The 20785-nt window shown below is 43.0% G+C and overlaps 2 protein-coding genes across 2 annotated transcripts; one reads left to right on the top strand and one right to left on the bottom strand.

Moving 5' to 3' along the window:
* LOC8075147 (lysine-rich arabinogalactan protein 19) lies at positions 178 to 1466 on the top strand. Its single transcript, XM_002455142.2, has one exon. It carries the CDS (start codon positions 550 to 552, stop codon positions 991 to 993), a length of 444 nt encoding a protein of 147 aa, XP_002455187.1. The 5' UTR covers positions 178 to 549; the 3' UTR covers positions 994 to 1466.
* LOC8075148 (probable LRR receptor-like serine/threonine-protein kinase At3g47570) lies at positions 12112 to 17353 on the bottom strand. Its single transcript, XM_002457288.2, has 2 exons — positions 14462 to 17353; positions 12112 to 14365 (listed from the first exon to the last, which is right to left on the bottom strand). Exons 1-2 carry the CDS (start codon positions 17238 to 17240, stop codon positions 13965 to 13967), a joined length of 3180 nt encoding a protein of 1059 aa, XP_002457333.2. The 5' UTR covers positions 17241 to 17353; the 3' UTR covers positions 12112 to 13964.

A 20785-nucleotide genomic window follows, 5' to 3' on the forward strand; every position in this document is an offset into this window, starting at 1 on the left:
ATATATATGAAGAAGAGACCTAGAGTGCAAGCAAAATTTACTAGCTCTAATCCTATTCTATCTCTAGGATTGTATGGTTGTCTTTAGAGTTTGTACACATCTTCAATTATTTTTAACCATATGTATCTTTATTTTCAACAAATACAGGTAATAACATAAATATAAATATAAATGACATTTTTCTACCCAAGACAAACATTAGCATTAGAACGGGAAATGTTGCATCCATATTCTCATAGAACCATCCTGGTGGCCTGCAATATATATATTCTTTCTAGTGCACCATTTTTTTTGCAAACCATGCTGGCTGTGTCGCCATGCCAAAACTAGTAGCCATAGCCAAAGTCGATGGCTGTAATAATAAAGGCGGGCCCACAGAAAAAGTTGCTCAAAAGCGTTAATCTTCCTCGCTCTAGCCGACGGCTATTTAACGGAAAGCCTTCGCGGCTTGGCGCTACCACCCTGCACTTTCACCTCCTCCCTCCATCGCACCCACCGCCGCGTCGCCCGTGATACTCCGCGGGCCGCGGCCGAGCGCGCGCCGGCAGGATGAGCTCCACGGCGGCCGACGTCCACCCGGCGCTGCCGCCGATCAAGACCACGCCGCCGGCGCCGGCGCCGGAGCCCGCCGCCTGCTCCTCGGCGGCATCGTCGTCGACGGCAACGGCGCCGGACGCCGAGTCGGTGGCGACCTTGCCGTCGGCGGCGGAGAATCAGCAGCAGCAGCAGCACCAGGGGGAGGCGGAGTTGGAGGCCCAGGAGACGGAGCCCACGACGCCGACGTCAGAGGGGAGCCAGCTGCGGGCGCCGGCCGAGTGCCCGCCGGCGCCGCGGAAGCCGGCGTGGGCGCCTCCGTCGTCAACGCCCGCCAAGCGCAAGTTCCCGTCTTCCGCCGCGCCGTCGGCGCGCCGGGCCTTCTTCCCTGTCGCGCGCGACCTCACCACCGTGTTCCGCGCCCTGCCGCCGCCCAAGAAGCGGATCCGCGCGGGCTGACCGGCTGGCGGGACCGATCCGCGCCGCCGTGGCTCAGCTGGCCGCCAACTCTGTTGTCCCTGGCGTGCAGGACAGGAGGAGGGCAGCGGCCGCGACCTCACCGGCGTCGACTCGTGCGGGGCGGTCGGCGGCGGCGGCGGCGGCTCATGGATCGATCTGGGTGTCCGCCATTGGCCGCGACGACGCCTTAATAGGTGCGCGGTCATGGCATGGTACAGAGCTCTCTCGTACAATTATAAGTTGTTGGTTTATTAAAATTTTCCTCTGTTTTTTTTGGGGGGGAAATTGTAGAATTGAGAAAATGGTGTTATTTATATTATAGGGGGGATGTATTGGAAAAATGAAAGCTTGTAAAGAGATTTGTTTCAAAAAGAAAGCTTGTAAAGAGAATTCCCAGAGATTTGTTCATTATATTTGTTGAACTATATAGTCACCTAAAGAAAAAAGATCATGGGCTTAGCGCTCGTACTGTACTTGTGTGTTGCTTTATGGTGGCATTGGTTCCTGTGTCAGTTGCAGTAGAAAAGTTGGTCGGTCGGTAGAACAAACAGAACTGATGAGAGAGAGAACAATCCGTGCAGACATGAAGATCTGCCTGCCAATTTTAACTGATTCGATCTGGCTGTCGAAGCTTCACAGCCCAGATGTGTATTACTGTGACGCTTGATGGGGATCAAATCTGGAGAATTAGTTGAGCTTGTTATGGCTTGTGACCTTGTGGATGTGGATGCGTCCATGGCACCGGAGTAGCAGGAAGGTGTAAGAGATAGAGACGTGGGTAGAGATTAGATGCCGAATCTGCTAGCCATTCAACAATATTTTTCTTTTATAATAAATCAGCCAACAATATTTTCTGTCATAACCAACCAAACGACGTTCCATGGCTCTCCTTGTTTGTAGCTAGCTAGACAGTTACTCAACAGTCATGTACATATATATATATAAGCGTAAGCCTCTGAGCAATACAACTTGAGTTGTCCAGATTCTCTTGCCTTTCGCTTACACTAGTTTTGTCCCCAGCAGTAGCACTAGTGACTGGTGTGGTGAGAGGAGATAGATGGGTCGCAGAGAACCTTCTATTCGTGAGAGCAGCAACAATCTTGGGTAATGGCCAACAGGCCAAGACAGGAGGGTATGGTAGTTTCTTTTTTCACGCCTGGATGGATCATCAAGATCGTGGATCATTGTGCCTCCTCTGTCCAGGCCAGTCCTTATTTATCTCTCTGAATTTCCTGTGGTATACCACATGCCTGCCTGCTGATCACGGTACATTCCTCCTCCTGCTATACTTGCCTAGCTGGTAATAATAAAGATCAAAGATCACAACTTGTTCAGTTGGCAATGGGCAAGCAGAGATCACTTCCACCGTGGCCAAGCGGAGAGAGAGAGGCGGCCGCTTGTCCGCAGTGCAAGCAGCCTCGCGTTCACATGCAGCCATGTTCGCGGAGCTTTTGGTTGTTGTGACCCATTCACCCATGGCGACTGGTGATGATCCAGGGACGGAGGCTGGTTGGAGTGGCGGGCTGGAAGCTACGCGGCAGGCATACATGTTGGGTACGGTGACTGTTTCCTTCTCGGCCCCCCCTTTTTATTTTGAGTTTGTGAAAATTTTTAGCCTTGATTACTGTAACACTTTCATTTATATTTGATAATTACTATTCAATTATGGACTACTTGGACTCAAAATATTCGTCTTGTAAATTAAAGATAGGTTGTGTAATTAATTATTTTTTATTTATATTTAATGCTTTATGTAATGCATGTGTTCGAAGATTTGATGTGACGGAAAATTTTGAAATTTTTTTGGGTTTTAGGTGGAACTAACCAAGGCCTCGGTCTCTTCTCCCTTTCCCTCGCTTCACTTCTTCACATGGGTTGTGGCACCTACGGTTGGAGGCTTGCTGCTCTTGGCCTCTCTGCCTCAAGGAATCGGTCTCTAGTTGATTTTTTAGGAAAGCCATCATGAGAGAGAGCATCTTGTTGCCTCTCCTATGCGGGCGGCGCAGTTGGTCCGGTGTAAGATGCGCGTCCGGTGCGCGGCCATGTGCACCAAGCGGAGGCTTGGAGGCAACGCCACGCGTCGCCACAGTGAGAGAGAGAAACTTCAGTAGTAGAAGAGCATTTGTTTCACCGGAATCTAGTTATACTGTTGTATGAATATTACTTATTTTGTTATAACTTGTTTTATCAATAAAAATACTTTAACAGTAATTTATTTTGTTTTACTATTTGTATAAAACAATTGAATAAGATGAACGGTTAAATAAGAAATCTAAAAAATCAAAAACAATATTTTTAATGGGAGAGCGAATACCTTTACCTATCAAAAGTGCCCTGGTAACCTCCTATGACTAAGGCCTTGTTTAGTTCCGAAAAAATTTCGGATTTCGACAATGTAGCACTTTCATTTGTTTGTGATAAATAATATTTAATTATAGACTAACTAGGATCAAAAGATTCGTTTCGTGATTTACACCTAAACTGTGTAATTAGTTTTTGTTTTCGTCTATATTTAATGCTTCATGCAAGTGCTACAAGATTCGATGTAACAGAGAATCTTGAATTTTTTTGATTTTCGAGGTGTAGTTCCAAAAACTTTTTGGTTTTCGGAACTGTAGCACTTTCGTTTGTTTGTGACAAACATTGTCCAATCATAAAGTAACTAGGCTTAAAAGATTCATCTTGTGATTTACAGTTAAACTGTGTAATTAGTTTTTATTTTTATCTATATTTAGTGTCTCATGCATGTGCCGCAAGATTCGATGTGACAGGAATCTTGAAAAGTTTTTGGTTTTTGGGTGAACTAGGCCTTGTTTAGATACACCCAAAAACCCAAAACTTTACAAGATTCTCCATCACATCGAATCTTGCGACACATGCATGGAGTATTAAATATAGATAAAAATAAAAACTAATTACACAGTTTGTATATAAATCACGAGACGAATCTTTTAAGCCTACTTACTCCATAATTAGAAAATGTTTGTCAAATAAAAACAAAAGTGCTACAGTGTCAAAATTCAAAAATTTTTTGCATCTGAAGTATGTCTGCACTCTGGCGTGGCAGGCAGGGGCAGGGGGAGTCGATCAATGCCAGAGTTCCCCAAGTCAAAAGGGTACTGTAGTAGCCAAGCCCGGACGTTGGACGACGCACGTTACGCCATGCATTGCGCATGCAACCTGGGCCTTGTTTACGTACATCCGAAAATCCAAAACTTTACAAGATTCCCTGTCACATCGAATCTTACGGCACATACATAAAGTATTAAATATAGATAAAAAAGGATAACTAATTGCACAGTTTACTTGTAAATCACGAGATGAATCTTTTAAGCCTAGTTACTTCATAATTAGACAATGTTTGTAAAATAAAAACGAAAATACTACAGTGTCAAAATCCCAAAGCTTTTTGCATCTAAACAAGGCCAGTAGGATTCTTGTTGTTGGGGCTTGGGCAACGACATTTCCGTCGCCATTCACTCGATTTTGCCCCCTCACACGGACACACGCACGGACGGCATAAAAACGTACAACTGCTCTCTCTCCGTTCCGTTCCGTTCCGTTCCTTACGCACGGCATCACACACACGGCTCTGCTGCAAAGCTGTAGCGCGTGGGCAGTGCCAGTGCGTACAATTTTCCCGGTGGACTGCTTCTGCTGTCTGCTGTCTGCTCCGACTCCGATGGTGTGGTCTGTCATCCGTGTGCCTCCAAAACATTCTCGACGCGTCTGAGTCTGAGAGACGCGAATCTTCCCCTGCCGCTGCTGTGCCTGGCAACTGCGACAGCGCATGTTACTGCCTGGAGGAATGACCGCGCGGGGTGGCATATTTGCAGCACTATAGCCTGCGACGTACGGCCAAAAACCCAAAACTTTATAAAATTCTTCATCACATCGAATCTTACGGCACATGCATTAAATAGATAAAAAGATAACTAATTGCACAGTTTATTTGTAAATCACGAGACAAATCTTTTAAGCCTAGTTGCTCCATGATTGGATAATGTTTATCAAATAAAAACGAAAGTACTACATTATCAAATTCAAAAAGTTTTTGGATCTAAACAAGGCCTTAGCTCACTCCCAATGCTAGAATATTTTTTATCCAATCACATTCATTCTCTCCTCATTTTTAACCAATCATATCACTTCGTGTCTTACATTTTGTGTAGACATGGTTTCTAACTTAGACCCAGTTTCTATGATTTTTGCTCTCTCTCTCCAATAACTCTCTTGCTACATCAGCAAAATACTTAGGTGACACTGCAATTAATATCTATAGAAACCACCGTAGTTTCTGCATTGAAAGTGCTCTTAAAACTAACTGTTACTACAGTAGTATTATACTACTACTATACTGTAATTGCCTCACAGTAACTACTTATTATTAATCAAGGCTCTAATCACACAGGTCAGCAACAGGTATACATAGGAGTAATAAAGAACACAGCCACCAAAAGGTACGGTGCATTGCAATGCTTACCTTGTACTATGCTACTACTTCCATGCACATGCACTCTGAACTTGTAGGATAACAATTTCATCAACTACTCGGTTAGAGTCCGTTCACTTGTCTTATAAACTGTATCTTTTATCAAATAGTGATATTTTTTCTCATAATAAATTAGCAAACAATATTTTAAACTATGACTTTTGAGATCAGCAAATGCTTCTCGATCTCGATTTGCACCCACCCCCGCCGGTAGCTGAATCCTTTTCATTATTCTATTGCACTATGCATCATGGTCTCATGGAGTTGCATTTCACCATGCATGGGATTGACGATCTGACTTTGCACCGGGTAGTTATATTCTAGTACTAATAACCAACAACGGCTACTACTTTCTCCTCGTTGTACGTACTAGTTTCTTTGGAGTAATAAGTAAAGAATAATAAACCTAAATCACTCTCTGGGATCCGAGACGTACAGGTACATGCCTTTCACCTTATTACCCTTTGCTTTGCATCCAATATAATATAATGCAGCTAGCTATTAGCACTCCATTAATTAACAAGGGATCAACAACCGCACAAGAAAAACTGGTTAGCAAGGTTGACACACTGTGGTCTGTGGATCTCGGTTGCGCGCGGCCGTGCCCAACCGCCAGCACCAGCCAGCTGAGCTGAGCTGAGTGCAGCGTCCCTTCCCTTGCAATGCATGCAAGACGGGCTGGTGGTTGGCCAATGCAAGGTATCTTTGAACGTTCTCCTCGGTGGTAGCTGCTGTGTAGTGTGGTACGCACCCGATCCATCTCCGGCAAAGGGGGAAAAAAAGAAAAAGTGTGCGGCGACGTCGTACGTACGTACCCGCAAAAATTTTCAAAATTTTCCGTCACATCGAATCTTTGGTCGCATGCATGGAGCATTAAATATAAAACAAAAATAAAAACTAACTGCACAGTTTACCTGTAATTTGTGAGATGAATCTTTTGAGCCTAGTTACTCTGTAATTGGACAATATTTATCAAATAAAAACGAAATGCTACAGTAGCCAAAAACAAAAATTTTTGCCAACTAAACAAGGCTTGCCTTGCCTGTACACGTAAAACGTAACGCGCGGCTCATGCATGCTCTGCTTGCGCCGCCGGCCGCCCACCGTGCGTAGGACAACAGGGCATTGCTCTGTGTGTACCGACCGATCGAGTACTGGCAACACACAGTTTTACTGATCGATCGAGCACACATTGTTGCCTGTGCAGAATTAGTTGCGCGTAAAATATATATTGTCCGGCTTTATGTCGTATACGAAATTTCAGTTATTGACAAGCGATCGAGTACTAACTTCCTTTTAGTGGCGCGCACCAGCACCACATTGTGGAGTATGTTTTGCATTGTGGTTGCATCTTCTGTTACTGATAATATATACAGATACAGCAGTACATTTTCGTACATGGTACGTGAAGGTGCAAAGTGGCAACGACGGAGATCGGCCACATTCCACGACAGACGACCATGCATATATCCATCGGATCCTGCGTGCATGCATCTGCCTTTTGTTTTCCCAAGTCGCGTCGAATCGAGCTGACATGAGTAGATTAGATTAGATGGATGAGATCCACATCTCAAGGGACCGATCGAGTTGTCCGTCCTGCAAATTGGATGGATCATGTCACACTCACACACCAACTTGCGGGCCACTGCTCGGTGGGACACACTCCATGCGTTTCTTTACCACGCAAGACACCGGAGAGATGCAGGTCAGGCAGCAGGCAAGCATCTGTGGTATACGTACTCTTTTGTCTTCCATTTCTCGAAGGGATGAAGCCTGACATATATACTACGTACTGACTGTGATAAAAAGCTTCTTCAGGCCGGTTGCAAAGTGAAGCACCACATCAGTCTACTACTGGCCTTTTAGTACCACTCTACGCTGTATACAGTTACTGCTCTATATATAGTAGCTAGTCCAATTACGACGACTGATCACTCATGCTTAAGAGTAATGCATCATCATGGAAAAGAGAAGAGGGAGGTCATGAAATGAAAAAAAGAAAAACGCGGAGTAGGTAACTGGTGTTCTCATCAAGTGTGTGTGCTTCAGCGAATGCCTTTTTTCTTGTTGTCCTCTCGTCTTGCAACTGAAGCAACACTGATGAGTAGTGGCACAAGTCCAAATCTTGATTCTGAAGCAAAGTCCGTGCATGTTCCCTCCGCCTGTCCGCCGTCTCCGACTTCGATCCATCACTCTCTCGGTTTTTTTTTTTTCTTTTTGGTTCTACTAGCCTTTCGGGGGCACACACATAACGGTGCCCTGCGCTGCTGCATGGGATCCAATGCCAGCCGAGGCAGTCACCATCATCACTACGCTCCCTTCGAGGATGATCTGTCTGCGCCTGAGCTGGAGTGAAGCTCCTCCTCATGCCTTGTTTAGATCAATTTTTTTTTTTGGATTCTGACATGTAGCACTTTCGTTTTTATTTGACAAACATTGTCCAATTATAGAGCAACTAGGATTAAAAGATTCGTCTCACGATTTATAAACAAACTGCGCAATTAGTTTTTGTTTTCATTTATATTTAATGCTCTATGCATATGCCGTAAGATTCGATGTAACAAAAAATCTTAAAAAGTTTTTGATTTTTGAGGTGAACGGCCTCAGCCAAAAAGCCTCTGCATCTGAAAAAGGTAGTGTGAGGCGAGAGCATTGCTTTTGTTCTGCATCTCAGCCAACTTCTTCTCCATCCTGCCCTCCAAATCCAAATTAAAGAATGGAGTGGAATGGATGCACCATCATCATGATGATATGCGGGGGCAAATTGAGTACTGTAAATAAAATCTCCATCTCAGTTCACGTACGTCAACCCGGATATATACTGTACTACAGTGCTAGCTCGCGTTGGTTCTGCAATGTCCTAGGCAAATAAATCATCCACGGCGGTGGATCCAATGCATTGGTAATGGGCATTATATACTAGTATCTATGGACTTGTCTGGCACGAGTGGCCTTATCATTATTATCGTTACGAAACAAACAAATAAGCAAGCAAACAACTGCATACTCGAATGATCCACCTGATCTTACTTGCATGCTTATCCATCCATATCCATATCCTCCAGCGCTAGTCCAGTCCAGGACTCTCCTCTGTGGAGCTGATCGAGTGTGTAGGTGTAGCCAAGCCCAAGCCTAGCTAGATCTGGACTGGACCCCTGCGCCGGATCGGCACGGCGGATGGACGAACGGATGGATCGGCCGGACCTCGACGTATGATCGGAGCTCATTCATTCTGTCGGCATAAGAAATGACGAGTTTGTTCGTTTGTCTGAAAAGTTATGATTCGGACGAGCCTTTGCTTGCTCCACCATTGCTGATTATTCCTTTGTCCTGTCTGTCTGCCTGCGCCCGCCGCGACGCTTGTGCCTGGCCTGCCTGCCAGTCTGATGTGATCTATCGGATCCAGCGCCCAGCGCCCAGCGGCGGTGGCGCGAGGTGACAGGCAGGCTGACTTGCTTTGGCCGGCGTGGGCGCGGCATCCGTTCCCGTCGTTCTGCCGGTGATACCAGGGGCCTTGTTTAACTTCCCAAAAAATTTTGTAAAATTTTTCAGATTTCCCGTCACATCGAATCTTTAGATGCATGCATAGAGTATTAAATATAAATGAAAATAAAAACTAATTTCATAGTTTGGTCGAAATTGACGAGACGAATCTTTTGAGCCTAGTTAGTCCATGATTGGACAATTTTTGTCAAATACAAACGAAAGTGCTACAGTGTTGATTTTGCAAAAAATTTTGGAACTAAACAAGGCCCAGGCTGAAAGCGCTAGTATAGTGGTCACCAAACCAAATGTGACCATAACATCATTTACATGTATGGAAAGCTATAGTAACTACTTGTACAACAAATACGAGTTCAGTAAGTACTAGAGTAGAGTATCACTCCAAACACGTAAACTCCACTGAACTTAGGCCTTGTTTGATTGCTCCTGTTTTTTTTTAACAACTAATTACATTAAATGTTTGAACATATACATGTAGTACTAAATATAAACTATTTACGAAACTAAAAACACAGCTAAATGAGAGAGTATTAGGATTTCAATAATACTGAGATTACCATCATTAGACACAATCAGTGATTACATATAGGCCATTAGGGGAGCTGCTAGGGGCAGGCCCATGGGCCGTACGTTTACTATAATTTGCGAGACGAATCTTAATTAGTCTATAATTAAATAATAATTATTAAATAAAACAAAAATATTATAATACATATTAAACTTTAACACGTGTAACTAAATACCTCTTATCCTGTCCGGCCACTTACCGCTGGTCTTGTAGGAGCTGACCTTAGGCTTTGTCAGCTAGCACTCAGGGTGCAGTTACGAACCACTATCCAAAATTAAAGACAGATCTTCGATTTCTCTAAGGCCTTGTTTAGTTCACCCCGAAATCTAAAAAGTTTTCAAGATTCTTCGTCACATCGAATCTTGCAGCACATATATGAAGCATTAAATATAGATAAAAACAAAAACTAATTACACAGTTTGTCTGTAAATCGTGAGACGAATCTTTTGATCCTAGTTAGTTCATGATTGGACAATATTTATCAAATAAAAACGAAAGTGCTACGGTTGCGAAATTCGAAATTTTTTCGGAATTAAACAAGGCTTAGTTAGGATACAGGTATATACCGGCCTGCTAGACTCTGACAGCCATGACTCCATGAGAGCTCCGCTTTTGACAAACATAACATAATCCAAATTCACAAGTCAACGAGCAGAGGAATGTAGAGCCTGAGTGGGCGGCCATCGAGTGCATGCAGCTAGCTCAGCAGCCGTAATCTATGCCAAGCCAAGGTAGTCCGACCAAACTTGCAGACTTTTTGAGAACCAGATCAGAAACACACAGCCACGCACGCGACCCATCTGAAAATGGCACCGATTAATTATTGGCTGTGGCGCTGTGCGGCTAGATAGTCAGCCAGAAATTGAACCAGATTTGGACGTACTTTGACACAAAACAAGGCTATCTATGCGCTGCGTCACGACACTGGACGTGACGTGCCGCGAAACTGCCCAGTTTTCTACGCTCGAGGCTCGGCGTTCACCGTTCGAACTTTCTCTGTTGCCTCGTTCGGTGATATACAAAGCTGAAAGCGCTAGTATAGTGGTCACCAGACCAAATGTGACCATACCATCATTTTTGCAATGGCAAGTGTGAAGCACTTGTACAACAAAATAGGAGTACGTACTAGAGTATCACTCCTCTATGTAAACTACACTACAAGTTACCTTAGGGTCCATCTTTGTGGATTGTAGGAGCTGACCTTTGGCAGCTCTTAGTTTGCAGCTAGAAAACACTACTGTCCAAAAGACAGACCCAAAAGTTTGATTTCTCTAAGATATTAGGCCTTGTTTAGATGCAAAAAGTTTTGGAATTTTGGTACTGTAGCATTTTCGTTTTTATTTGACAAACATTATCTAATTATGGAGTAACTAGGTTTAAAAGATTCGTCTCGTGATTTACATATAAACTGTGCAATTAGTTATTCTTTTTATTTATATTTAATACTTCATGCATGTGCCGCAAGATTCGATGTGACAGAGAATCTTGTAAAGTTTTAAGTTTTTGGGTGTATCTAAACAAGGCCTTAGTATACGTACGTTAGTTAGGATATAGGTATACCAGCACTCTTCTCTGACACTGACAGCCATGACTCCTCCTTGAGAACCTGCTTTTGACATATTTTGCAAAATCGACACTGTAGCTTTTTCGTTTGTATTTGACAAATATTGTCTAATTATGGACTAACTAGGCTCAAAAGATTCATCTTGTCAATTTCGACCAAACTGTGCAATTAGTTTTTATTTTTGTCTATATTTAATACTTCATGCATGTGTCTAAAGATTCGATGTGACAGGGAATATGAAAAATTTTGCAAAATTTTTTTGGGAACTAAACAAGGCCATACTGTAATCCAAATTCACAAGTCAACGAGCAGAGGAAATGCAGTGCCGGAGTGGGCATCAAGAGCATGCAGCTGTTGTAATTCATCTGAAATGGCATCAAGAGCATGCAGCCAAGGCAGTCCGACCAAACTTGCAGACTTTTAAGAAACCGAAAACACAGCCACGCAATTTCATCTGAAATGGCACCATTATTAATTGTTTGGTGCGGATAGTTCTACAACTTGGCCGTTCGCCGTTCGAAGTTGAATTTGGAAAGGATTAATATAAGGCAACAATGCAACCGTCAGAGTTGCAAAACGCTGAAGAAAGTCTGCATAATGCTGGTAGGATAACAATTAAGCTGCGGTGCGGTGGTAGCTAGCTTGGTAGATAATATGCCGACACTCGACGTCAAAATGCACCCCCCTCCCCCGGTGGCTAATGCTAGCTGCAGCGTCCTGAAAACACTCTGAATGATTGTACGCATTCAGATTTTTGAACCTTGGGTTTCAGAAATTTCTCTTGGTCACCACCGAAATTATCGAAATCCCTTCAAATTTTGAACCCTGGATACTCACAACTTTTTTTTTTTTTTGTGAATGCCAAATGGGCCGGTCATCCTAATGAACCTGGGCCTTACATCCATAAGGCCCACAGCCGTCATCCGGCGTCTCCTTCCTAACGGCTGCCCGTTGCCGGACGCCCTCAGATACCTGCCGCAACCACCTTCCCCTGCCACTGCCTGCTGCCCCGCCTGCCGCCGCGGCGCCGCCTCTCGAGCTCCACAAGACCACCACCCACGTCATCGAGATGATTGCGCAGGATTCTGCCTGCCTCGCCTCCAACACCTCCCGCTAGAGCGAGATCCAAACCGGCGCGGCCTCCGCTCGTCTCGTCCTAATCAGGGAAGCTCGTCACCTCCGAGAGTCCGAGGGTACCAGGGCTGCCGACTAATTCACCTCCCCTTGGGCTCGTACTATTACAGCAATTGCTAGAGTCAGTAGTTTGGATTGAGCATTTGTTTTTTTGTCCACTGATTATTACTAAGCGATGATACGTATGATTAGTTTCTGGAACAAATGGGTTCTGCAAATTTCAATGGGTTCTTTGCATTAGTTGATTCTGCAAATTTCAATGGGTTCTTTTAGTTATCTGTTGATTCTTGTTCTGATCTGCCTGGAGAGAACAATTAATTTTTTCATGCAGTTTCCCTGCTTTGGCAACGTGACAAGTAAGTCTGGGCACCATTTGCGTTCTGAATCTTCAGAATGTGTATGAAGCTGTTTTACAGTGCCATTGAGTATTTTAGGCACTGGCTATACTGCTCTTGTGAAAATACAAATATATATTTTGTATAACTTGCGTGGCATTTTATGATTTCCGACATTATCCTACTGCCATGTTTGTTCGTTGCTAATCTGAACGTCTGCTGCATAGAGGTTTCCCTGACAATGTGCATGGGGTGCCACTAGAGCATGGCTACCAATAATGAAGACGATATGATGTTTTCTGAATATCCTGATTGTTATATAAACGTAGTCAGTTTGAGCTGTAGCCTGCTTCTTTATTGATTAAATTTCAGTGGAAACTTCATTGTTCTTTTATTCTGTGTGATTATTCTGAACCTGTGTTCGTTTGAAATGCATGCCTAATTTTTCAAGCCAAGCATTTTTAATATTTTCATCTATGATTGATATGAGGATGTGCTTTAATGAACAGGCAGAGCACCAGCCATTTTCCTCAAGATAATGTGAGGATGTGGAGTAAGCATATATTGATGATATGCCCACTTCTGTAGAAGTTCAAGCATTTCATACAAGCATTTCATATCTTAAGAAGGTATATTTGCATGGCTATTTACTTTCCCTTTTACACTGTTATGATAAACATATAGATCCAAAAGACTGACTTCAATCCTGACTTCATATATGCCTTTAGTTGTTTTAGTTGACAACCTATCCTGAATTTCTAATCTACCTTCTGCTGTGATCATTGCTCTAGCAAATGTCTGCAATTGGTGCTTTCTAAAGGTAACAGGAAACATGATCTATGAATCTTTGATGTCGTGCATCTCTACTGGTTACTGCTACATCTCTTTGAGCATGATATGAGAAGGTTGAAAACAGAAATTCGTAGAAAGAAATAAAATCCTTGGTTCTACTCTTCACAATGATATTCTTTGGTTCCACATATAGCCAAAATATTCTTGAGACAGCATTGTTGAAGGTTCTGTCACCAAGTGGATCCATTGGGCTTCATGTAAACATATTAAACAATAGCACGGGATTCAGTGGTTATGATCTTAGAACACCCCCCTCATACTCTACAAAATGTCCAGAGATAACTCATTTAGAGTTCCACTATACATTGAGCAAACTACAGGTGAAAAGGTTTCTATTATTTCATTTATGTACCGATTGCTGTATTTCACATAACCATCCATTTGCATTAAATCTGATGCAGATTTTTAAGGACAGAATAATAGAATTGAAGCATCATAGAAACCTTCAATCATTTTATTTAAGTTATCACCTGCAAACATATTGCCCATTTTCAGCTCTACTTATTCACCGCTGTTTGAAAATTACTGCAAAATCGTTCCTGCTCCATCTTCCACCACAAGAGGTCTGGCAAACTTGCGGTATGAATCTCTGATAGCATGCATCTCATTGACCGCATCGTGTATCAGTGTCCTCTCTCTAGGATGTTTTCTCGAGCAGGATACCCCAAGAGCAATGACATGAACCAAACATTTCTCAATCATGTTTCTTGTATTGCTGTCATAGGTGCCAGTGTGGAGCCACATTGTCTTATCGGCTATGTCCCAGATGTTATCTGGAAGAGCATCCTCTGAAAACTTATGTAGATCCATTGAACATCTAAACATATCATCTGTTGGGCTCCTCCCTGTGAAAACCTCGAGCAGCAATATGCCAAGGCTATAAACATCACCAAAAGTTGTGATGGAAGAACCTTCACCATACTCTATTATTATTCAAAAAAAAGGAAGTATTGGTTAGCATGCCATATTTATAGAAGGATTTGGAATAAAGAAATTTTTTTTGAAAACATAGAATTTACCAGGAGCAACATAGCCAATGGAGCCTCTTATGCCAATTGTGCTACTTGAATTTTGCAGAATTATACTTTCACTTTCTGAAATGATTCTAGATATGCCAAAATCTCCAACTCGGGCGCTCATGTCTTCTGCAAGAAGGATGTTGCTTGGTTTGAGATCACAGTGGATGATTGGTGGCTGGCAGTGATTATGAAGATAGTCCAATGCATCCACGATATCAACAACGATATCTAGCCTTTGTGCGAGGCTGAGAGTATTGTTCAAAGTGGGCATGCCAGATTCTATATGGAGCCAACGATTCAAGCTACCATTAGGCATGAACTCAAAAACCAATGCCTTGAAATCCTGACCTTGTTCATTGATGCTTGAGCAGCATGTGATGATCTTCATGAGGCAGCGGTGACGCACCCTTCTCAGTGCCTCACATTCAACTACAAAACTTTTAATAGAGGCTGATTGTTGAAGGTCAAAAACCTTTACAGCTACAACAGTCCCCTCAGCTTGAAAAACACATTTATAGACTGTCCCAAAGCTCCCTTTACCAAGCAAATTGGCTTCGGAGAATCCATTGGTTCCGTTTGATAATGCATGGTAAGAAACTCTTTCATACTGTTCCTCAACCATTCGTGGTTTGAATGCACCCTTCTGCTTTCTTCTTTGCTTCCTGTAGATCAAGAGTGCAATGACAATAGCTAATAGTAATAGTGCAAAGGTTGTTGCTAGTGCTATTCTAAGATACTTAGACTTCCCTCTTCTGTTCTTTTTCACAGAATCTGTCTTGCATGGAACTAAATGAAGCTGGGGTATTCCTCCACAAAGCTTGTTATTTCCGGTGATCGACAGGTTAGCAAAATTTCCGAAAATACCTTCTTTTGGTACTTCCCCTTGCAGATTGTTGAAGGATAAATCCAACATCCACAATGATGTTAAATTCTGTAGAACTGCAGGGATTGGTCCTGATAAATTGTTGTGCGCCAGATACAATTGTTCCAGGCCACTGATACTTCCAATGGCATCTGAAATATTACCGGACAACTCATTCACTGACAGGTTGAGTGTAGTTAGAGCCTTGTTTAGATATTGAGTTATGCTTCCGTTAAATAAGTTACTGTCCAACCTAAGTTCTTGCAGAACTGGGCACTTCCTAATGCTTTCTGGTATCTCGCCAGACAACTGGTTTCCAGATAGAAATAGTTGGTTAAGATTCTGCAAGCTACCAACCTGGGGGGGAAGAGGCCCTGATAGTGAATTGTATGACAAGTCTATGTGATAGCTGAAAGAAAGTTGAAAAATCTCTCTTGGAATTGAACCGTTCAGGTGGTTCTTTGACAAATTAAGGGCAAGTAAATTCTCCAACTTCCCAATGCTTGGTGGAATTGGCCCCTCTAGATTGCTACTATCGGCTTCCAGGACTGCTAACTTTGAGAGATTTCCAATAGATGAAGGTATTTGGCCGGACAAGTTACTATTGTACAGATAAATATTAGTCAAGTTTCCTAGCTTGCCGATGCTATCTGGAATTACTCCAGATATGGAGGTATCATCAGCAACAAGGAATTCAAGGCCCACTAGATTGCCGATGGCCGAGGGGATGCTTCCCCGAATCCCAGTATCGGCAAATTCGAGGACTCGTAGGGTTGTTGAGAGATTCACTAGTGAGCTTGGTAGGTGCCCAGTGAAAGCGGCGTTGCCGCCGATAAGTAATCGCCGGAGTTGGCTGCAGTTTGACAAAGATGCAATAAATTCCCATCCCTCCCCATCGTCAGCTTCTAGGCTGTTGTCGCCCAAGAATAGCTTTTGCAGAGCTGGTAGTCTCCCAATCGTGTGAGGCACATGTCCTTTAAGCATATTCTCTCCGAGGTCGAGTTCCTGGAGCGATGTGAGGTTGGAGAGTGAAGCAGGGATGATCCCGGTGAACTGGTTTGTATATAGAGAGAGGAATCGCATGGCGTGGAACCTGTTGCCAATATCAGTAGGAATGCTACCACTGAGCATGTTCGATTGAATCTGCAAGAATTCCAGGGAAGACAAATTGTAAAGGGATATCGGGGGCATGCTGGAGAGGCTGTTGTAGCGAAGATCAAGATACCAGAGGTCCTTTAGGACGCCAATGCTATTCGGTATAATACCCTCGAGCTGGTTGGACCCGAGATCCAAAATACTCAGTGATGTCAAATTGGCCAACGACGCTGGAAATGGAATCCTTCCAGTAAAGCTGCTGTTATGCAGGCTGAGCACCTTGAGCTGCTTCAGGTTGTGGCCGAGCTCATGGGGCACGTTGCCACTGAGATTGTTAAAATCAAATATCATCTCCGTAAGATTAGTGCAAGAGCTCAAGTTACCGGGGAGTGTGCCAGAGAAGGCATTGCGTCTCAAGTCAAGGGTATGGAGATGGCGTAGACGATCAAGGCTCGCGGGGATGTTCCCGCTGAACCCATTCCAGCTCAGGTTGAGAGTCCTCAAGGATGATAGGTTGCCGATGGCAGGCGAGAGGACTCCAGTGAACCCTCGGGATGGTAGGCTGAGTGCCACTACTCGTCGGTGCTTGCCTCGGCACCTCACCCCCTCCCAGCTGCAGTACCCACCGGTGGCGGCACTGCGGTTCCACGAAGCAAGCGGGTCATTGTACCCGCTGCTGCTGATTGCCGCTGCCTTGAAAGCCAGCAGCGTGGCCTCCTCGTCACCTTCTATGGCACTCAGTGTGGAGACGGTGATGACGGTGACCAAGGAGGATAGCAGCAGCAGCGGCAAGCTCGGCGAGCGCAGCGCCATGCCACCCATGTTGGATGTTTTTTAGGTATCTATGTGCTGTGATCGGCCAGACAGCACTAGTAGTTGTTTACTAAGTAGACACTGCTGTCGGGGGTGCAATTTATACTTCAACGTCTCTAATGACGCATCAGTTACACTGAATGATCGTTGCCGGTTCCCCCCCCCCCCCCTCCCCAGAGCCCTTGTACAAGCAAGATACTAAGGGCTCTGCAATCTAATATTTTAATATGATAATTAAAAATTAGACCAAGTCCTATGTCCTTATTTTTTATTTCCTATAACTGATAACTGAACTTTAGTAATCACTTACCGTAGTGCTGATGGAGTCCCGTGATCATGATAGACAAGATAGAGTTAAGGGAAGATAGGAAACGTCGGTCGTGGCGTAGACACGTCGTCACTGTGACCACGAAGAAAGTCGCGTTTGGCGATTGAGAAACGAAGGGTTACGACTAGGGCTCATGCTAGAATATGATACATTGATTTTTGCCTCACTTAGATCAGAATCTAGTGTACGCACACAGACACACACAACAAGCAAAGGGCCATATGCCCATATGACTATATGGTCTAAATACCTGTACTATATAGGGGTATACTCATGGGCCCCAGCTCCATAAACCCTCTGCCGTCGCACTGCCTGCACCCCCTTATGCGAGGGGCCTGCCTCCATTGCCCAATTAAGTGCGTTCCTCAGCTGTGCTGGTGCTTGATGGTAATTGGTAAGGCACCACCGCACCACACCTTTACATGGCTGCTAATCACCATGATCATGACGCTGGCCTAAATAATGTCAACAATATAATTGCACGCAACACTGATTACGCGCCCCACTCGTGACGACTGAAAGACTTGACTTCTTTTAGGCCTCATTTAGTTACATGGACTAAAGTTTAGTTTTTATCGTATTAAATGTTTGGACATATACACGAAGTATTAAATATAGACTATTTACGAAACTAAAAACACATATTGAGACTAATTTACGAGATGAATTTTTCAAATCTAATTAGTTCATAGTTAATGATAAATTAATCCATGTTTGCTACAGTAGAAATTAGGCTTATTAATTTGTCTGGCAAATTAATGATAGAATCTATAATTTATTTTTTATTAGTATCTAAACACCTCATGAGCCATCTTATATGATATCCAATATGACACCTATTAAACTTTAATCTCTACATCTAAACATCCTAATATGTGTATATACCGGCCTTTAATGGTCCAAAAAGTCCTTAGAAATGTACCGACCTACTCTTTTTATTCTTTTTTGCGAGGATTTCCATCGACCTACTCTTTTTGTTCTTTCTGCGAGGATTTTCTCACTTTCCTTTAGTATCGTGGCGCAAACATCATTATTCTTGTCCATGTAATGGAGCACGACCAGATCACGTCCCACACACCTACTGACGATGTGCGAAGACCACGTAGTTGACTGTTGACTCATGAGCGTATATATCGTTGTCGCCACTGTTAGGACACCAGCATCAAATTCATTCTCACTTACTAAAGTGACACATCAGGAAAAATATATATAATGACATGACATAGAAATTATAAGAAGAGAGAAGATGAGTTTCATCGGGACGAAACCAGCGCGCATTGTTACTAATGCATAGGAAGCTAAATGAAACTCCCACTTGGATCGTTTTGTTTCACTACCACACGTAAGTGAAACTTTACCGAGAGCATTTCATTTCATAACACCTTTAAAGCTGGAATTATATATTGTGGATTTTATCTTATTTAATCATCCATATCCACTTTTGGAAACGGTGTAAAGAAATTAGCACTAGGAGTAGCCTTAGTGCTCACTTTAACATGTCCGCGTAGGAGAGAGGGAGCGGGGGAGAATATCATATCCCTGCATCTGGCAACTCTAGCAGAAAAAAATTCTGTGCATATGCCTTCCTACATATATGCCACAGATAGTTGCCATGTATGCGGCCTGGTGAAATGAAATGCTCTCGGTAAAGTTTACAGTGATACACTATTACTATGGTGACTCTCCAATGGCTAACCCTCAACTAATACTGTGTATCACCATAGCTTATAGTCTAGTGGCCGAAAAAAACTCTTGCAGAGCACCAGATCAATTTTGATCCCTCACTGGCTCAATCCGGTGAGCCAGTCTCCTCTATGTTAAGCAAACCCTAGCTGAACCTCAATCGCGTGTATAGTCTGGTGGTTCAGGACCCGGGCACCAAATTAATCTGGTGCTACTAAAATACCTCCATCCTCTTCCATTTCAACCAAGTTTGAGAATGACTTTGTTTCCAATTGATCAGTGGGCTTACTCTGAGCTATACCTAGTGCTAAGTTTGATAAGTGTGTACCACAACTACGCATTAGACTCACCTAAGTCAAGCTATTCACTTTTATAGTAATGTCAAAGGGAAAATAAAGTCATAAACTACTCTAAATGTCTCTCAATACCAAATGACACTTATAACTAGTTTTTGTCCTTAACCTTGTTGATCATCCTTTGAAAACCGAACGAAGTTCGTCAATAGGGTCATGAAACCTTTGATTGCCCATTACTCAATCACTATTATGAACTAAACTTATAATGCCTCTACAAAACACATGTTAGTCACAATAATTGTGTTGCCATTATCGCCAGAACCGAATTAGGGGCCTAGATGTTCCAGTGATAGCGGAGTACTAAAATATTTAATTGTGGGCCCTACACTAATTTAAGAAATGAAAGTTATAGATTGTTCTACACAAGTGATCTACAATATTTTTTTATATCCTAGAGAGTAAATTGACTTTGTTATTGTGGGTGCCCTTACCACCAACTGAAGTGTCTTCCCTCTTTTTCTCTAGAAACATGTGTATTCTTTGTCAACATTTAGAAACTTAATACCATATAATCATAGAGTTTGTATTCCATATCCATTTCAAAATTATAGTTTGCTCTAGCTTTGTTCTAATCAGTTATCTTAAATTTTAACTAAGTTTGTCGGAAGATATATCAACATCTGAAACATCAAATTACTCTGATTATTAAGATTCCCATAAATATGTCTTGATAAAGTATGTACTTAAACTTTTCTATAAATATTAATATTTTTTATAAAAAACTTTTTCAAACAAAGAAATTTGATTTAGGACAAGCCAAAATGAATTTCTCAATGTGGAAAAGAGGTAGTAACGGATTTGCAAACTTTATATTTATGTAAATACTTTGTATGAAGGAATACAATATTTTTTACTATCATATTATAAACTTTGTATCAAGGCCGCTATACCCTGTTGTTGACTTGATCGCCTCCATCGTCGTCTCAACAAGGCCGCCGTCCCCTAAACCCTCTTCTAGAATAGATCCCCTAATCATGAAGCCCTAAAGCCGGCGAGCTCCCGAGCCATAGGGACATGTCGTCCGCGCTCAGCGACGAGTCACCCAGGGCATGATATTGGTTGTTGTTTTTGGCCAACCTAGCTCGTATTTGAGAGCCAGGCTCTCTCCAGCCAGTCTATGTGGTTTCCTGCTGCAGATGGACCTGGCCGGTTAGAGAACATGTTTGGTTGCCCAGCCAAGTGAGACA

The sequence above is a fragment of the Sorghum bicolor genome, chromosome 3 (genome assembly GCF_000003195.3).
Source record: "Sorghum bicolor cultivar BTx623 chromosome 3, Sorghum_bicolor_NCBIv3, whole genome shotgun sequence".
Taxonomy (NCBI): domain Eukaryota; kingdom Viridiplantae; phylum Streptophyta; class Magnoliopsida; order Poales; family Poaceae; genus Sorghum; species Sorghum bicolor.

Coding starts and splice junctions, on each gene's coding strand:
- LOC8075147 (XM_002455142.2), top strand. CDS start 550: ATGAGCTCCACGGCGGCCGACGTCCACCCGGCGCTGCCGCCGATCAAG.
- LOC8075148 (XM_002457288.2), bottom strand. CDS start 17,240: ATGGGTGGCATGGCGCTGCGCTCGCCGAGCTTGCCGCTGCTGCTGCTA. Junction 14,366..14,461: donor CATTGGCTATGTTGCTCCTG/GTAAATTCTATG, acceptor GAATAATAATAG/AGTATGGTGAAGGTTCTTCC.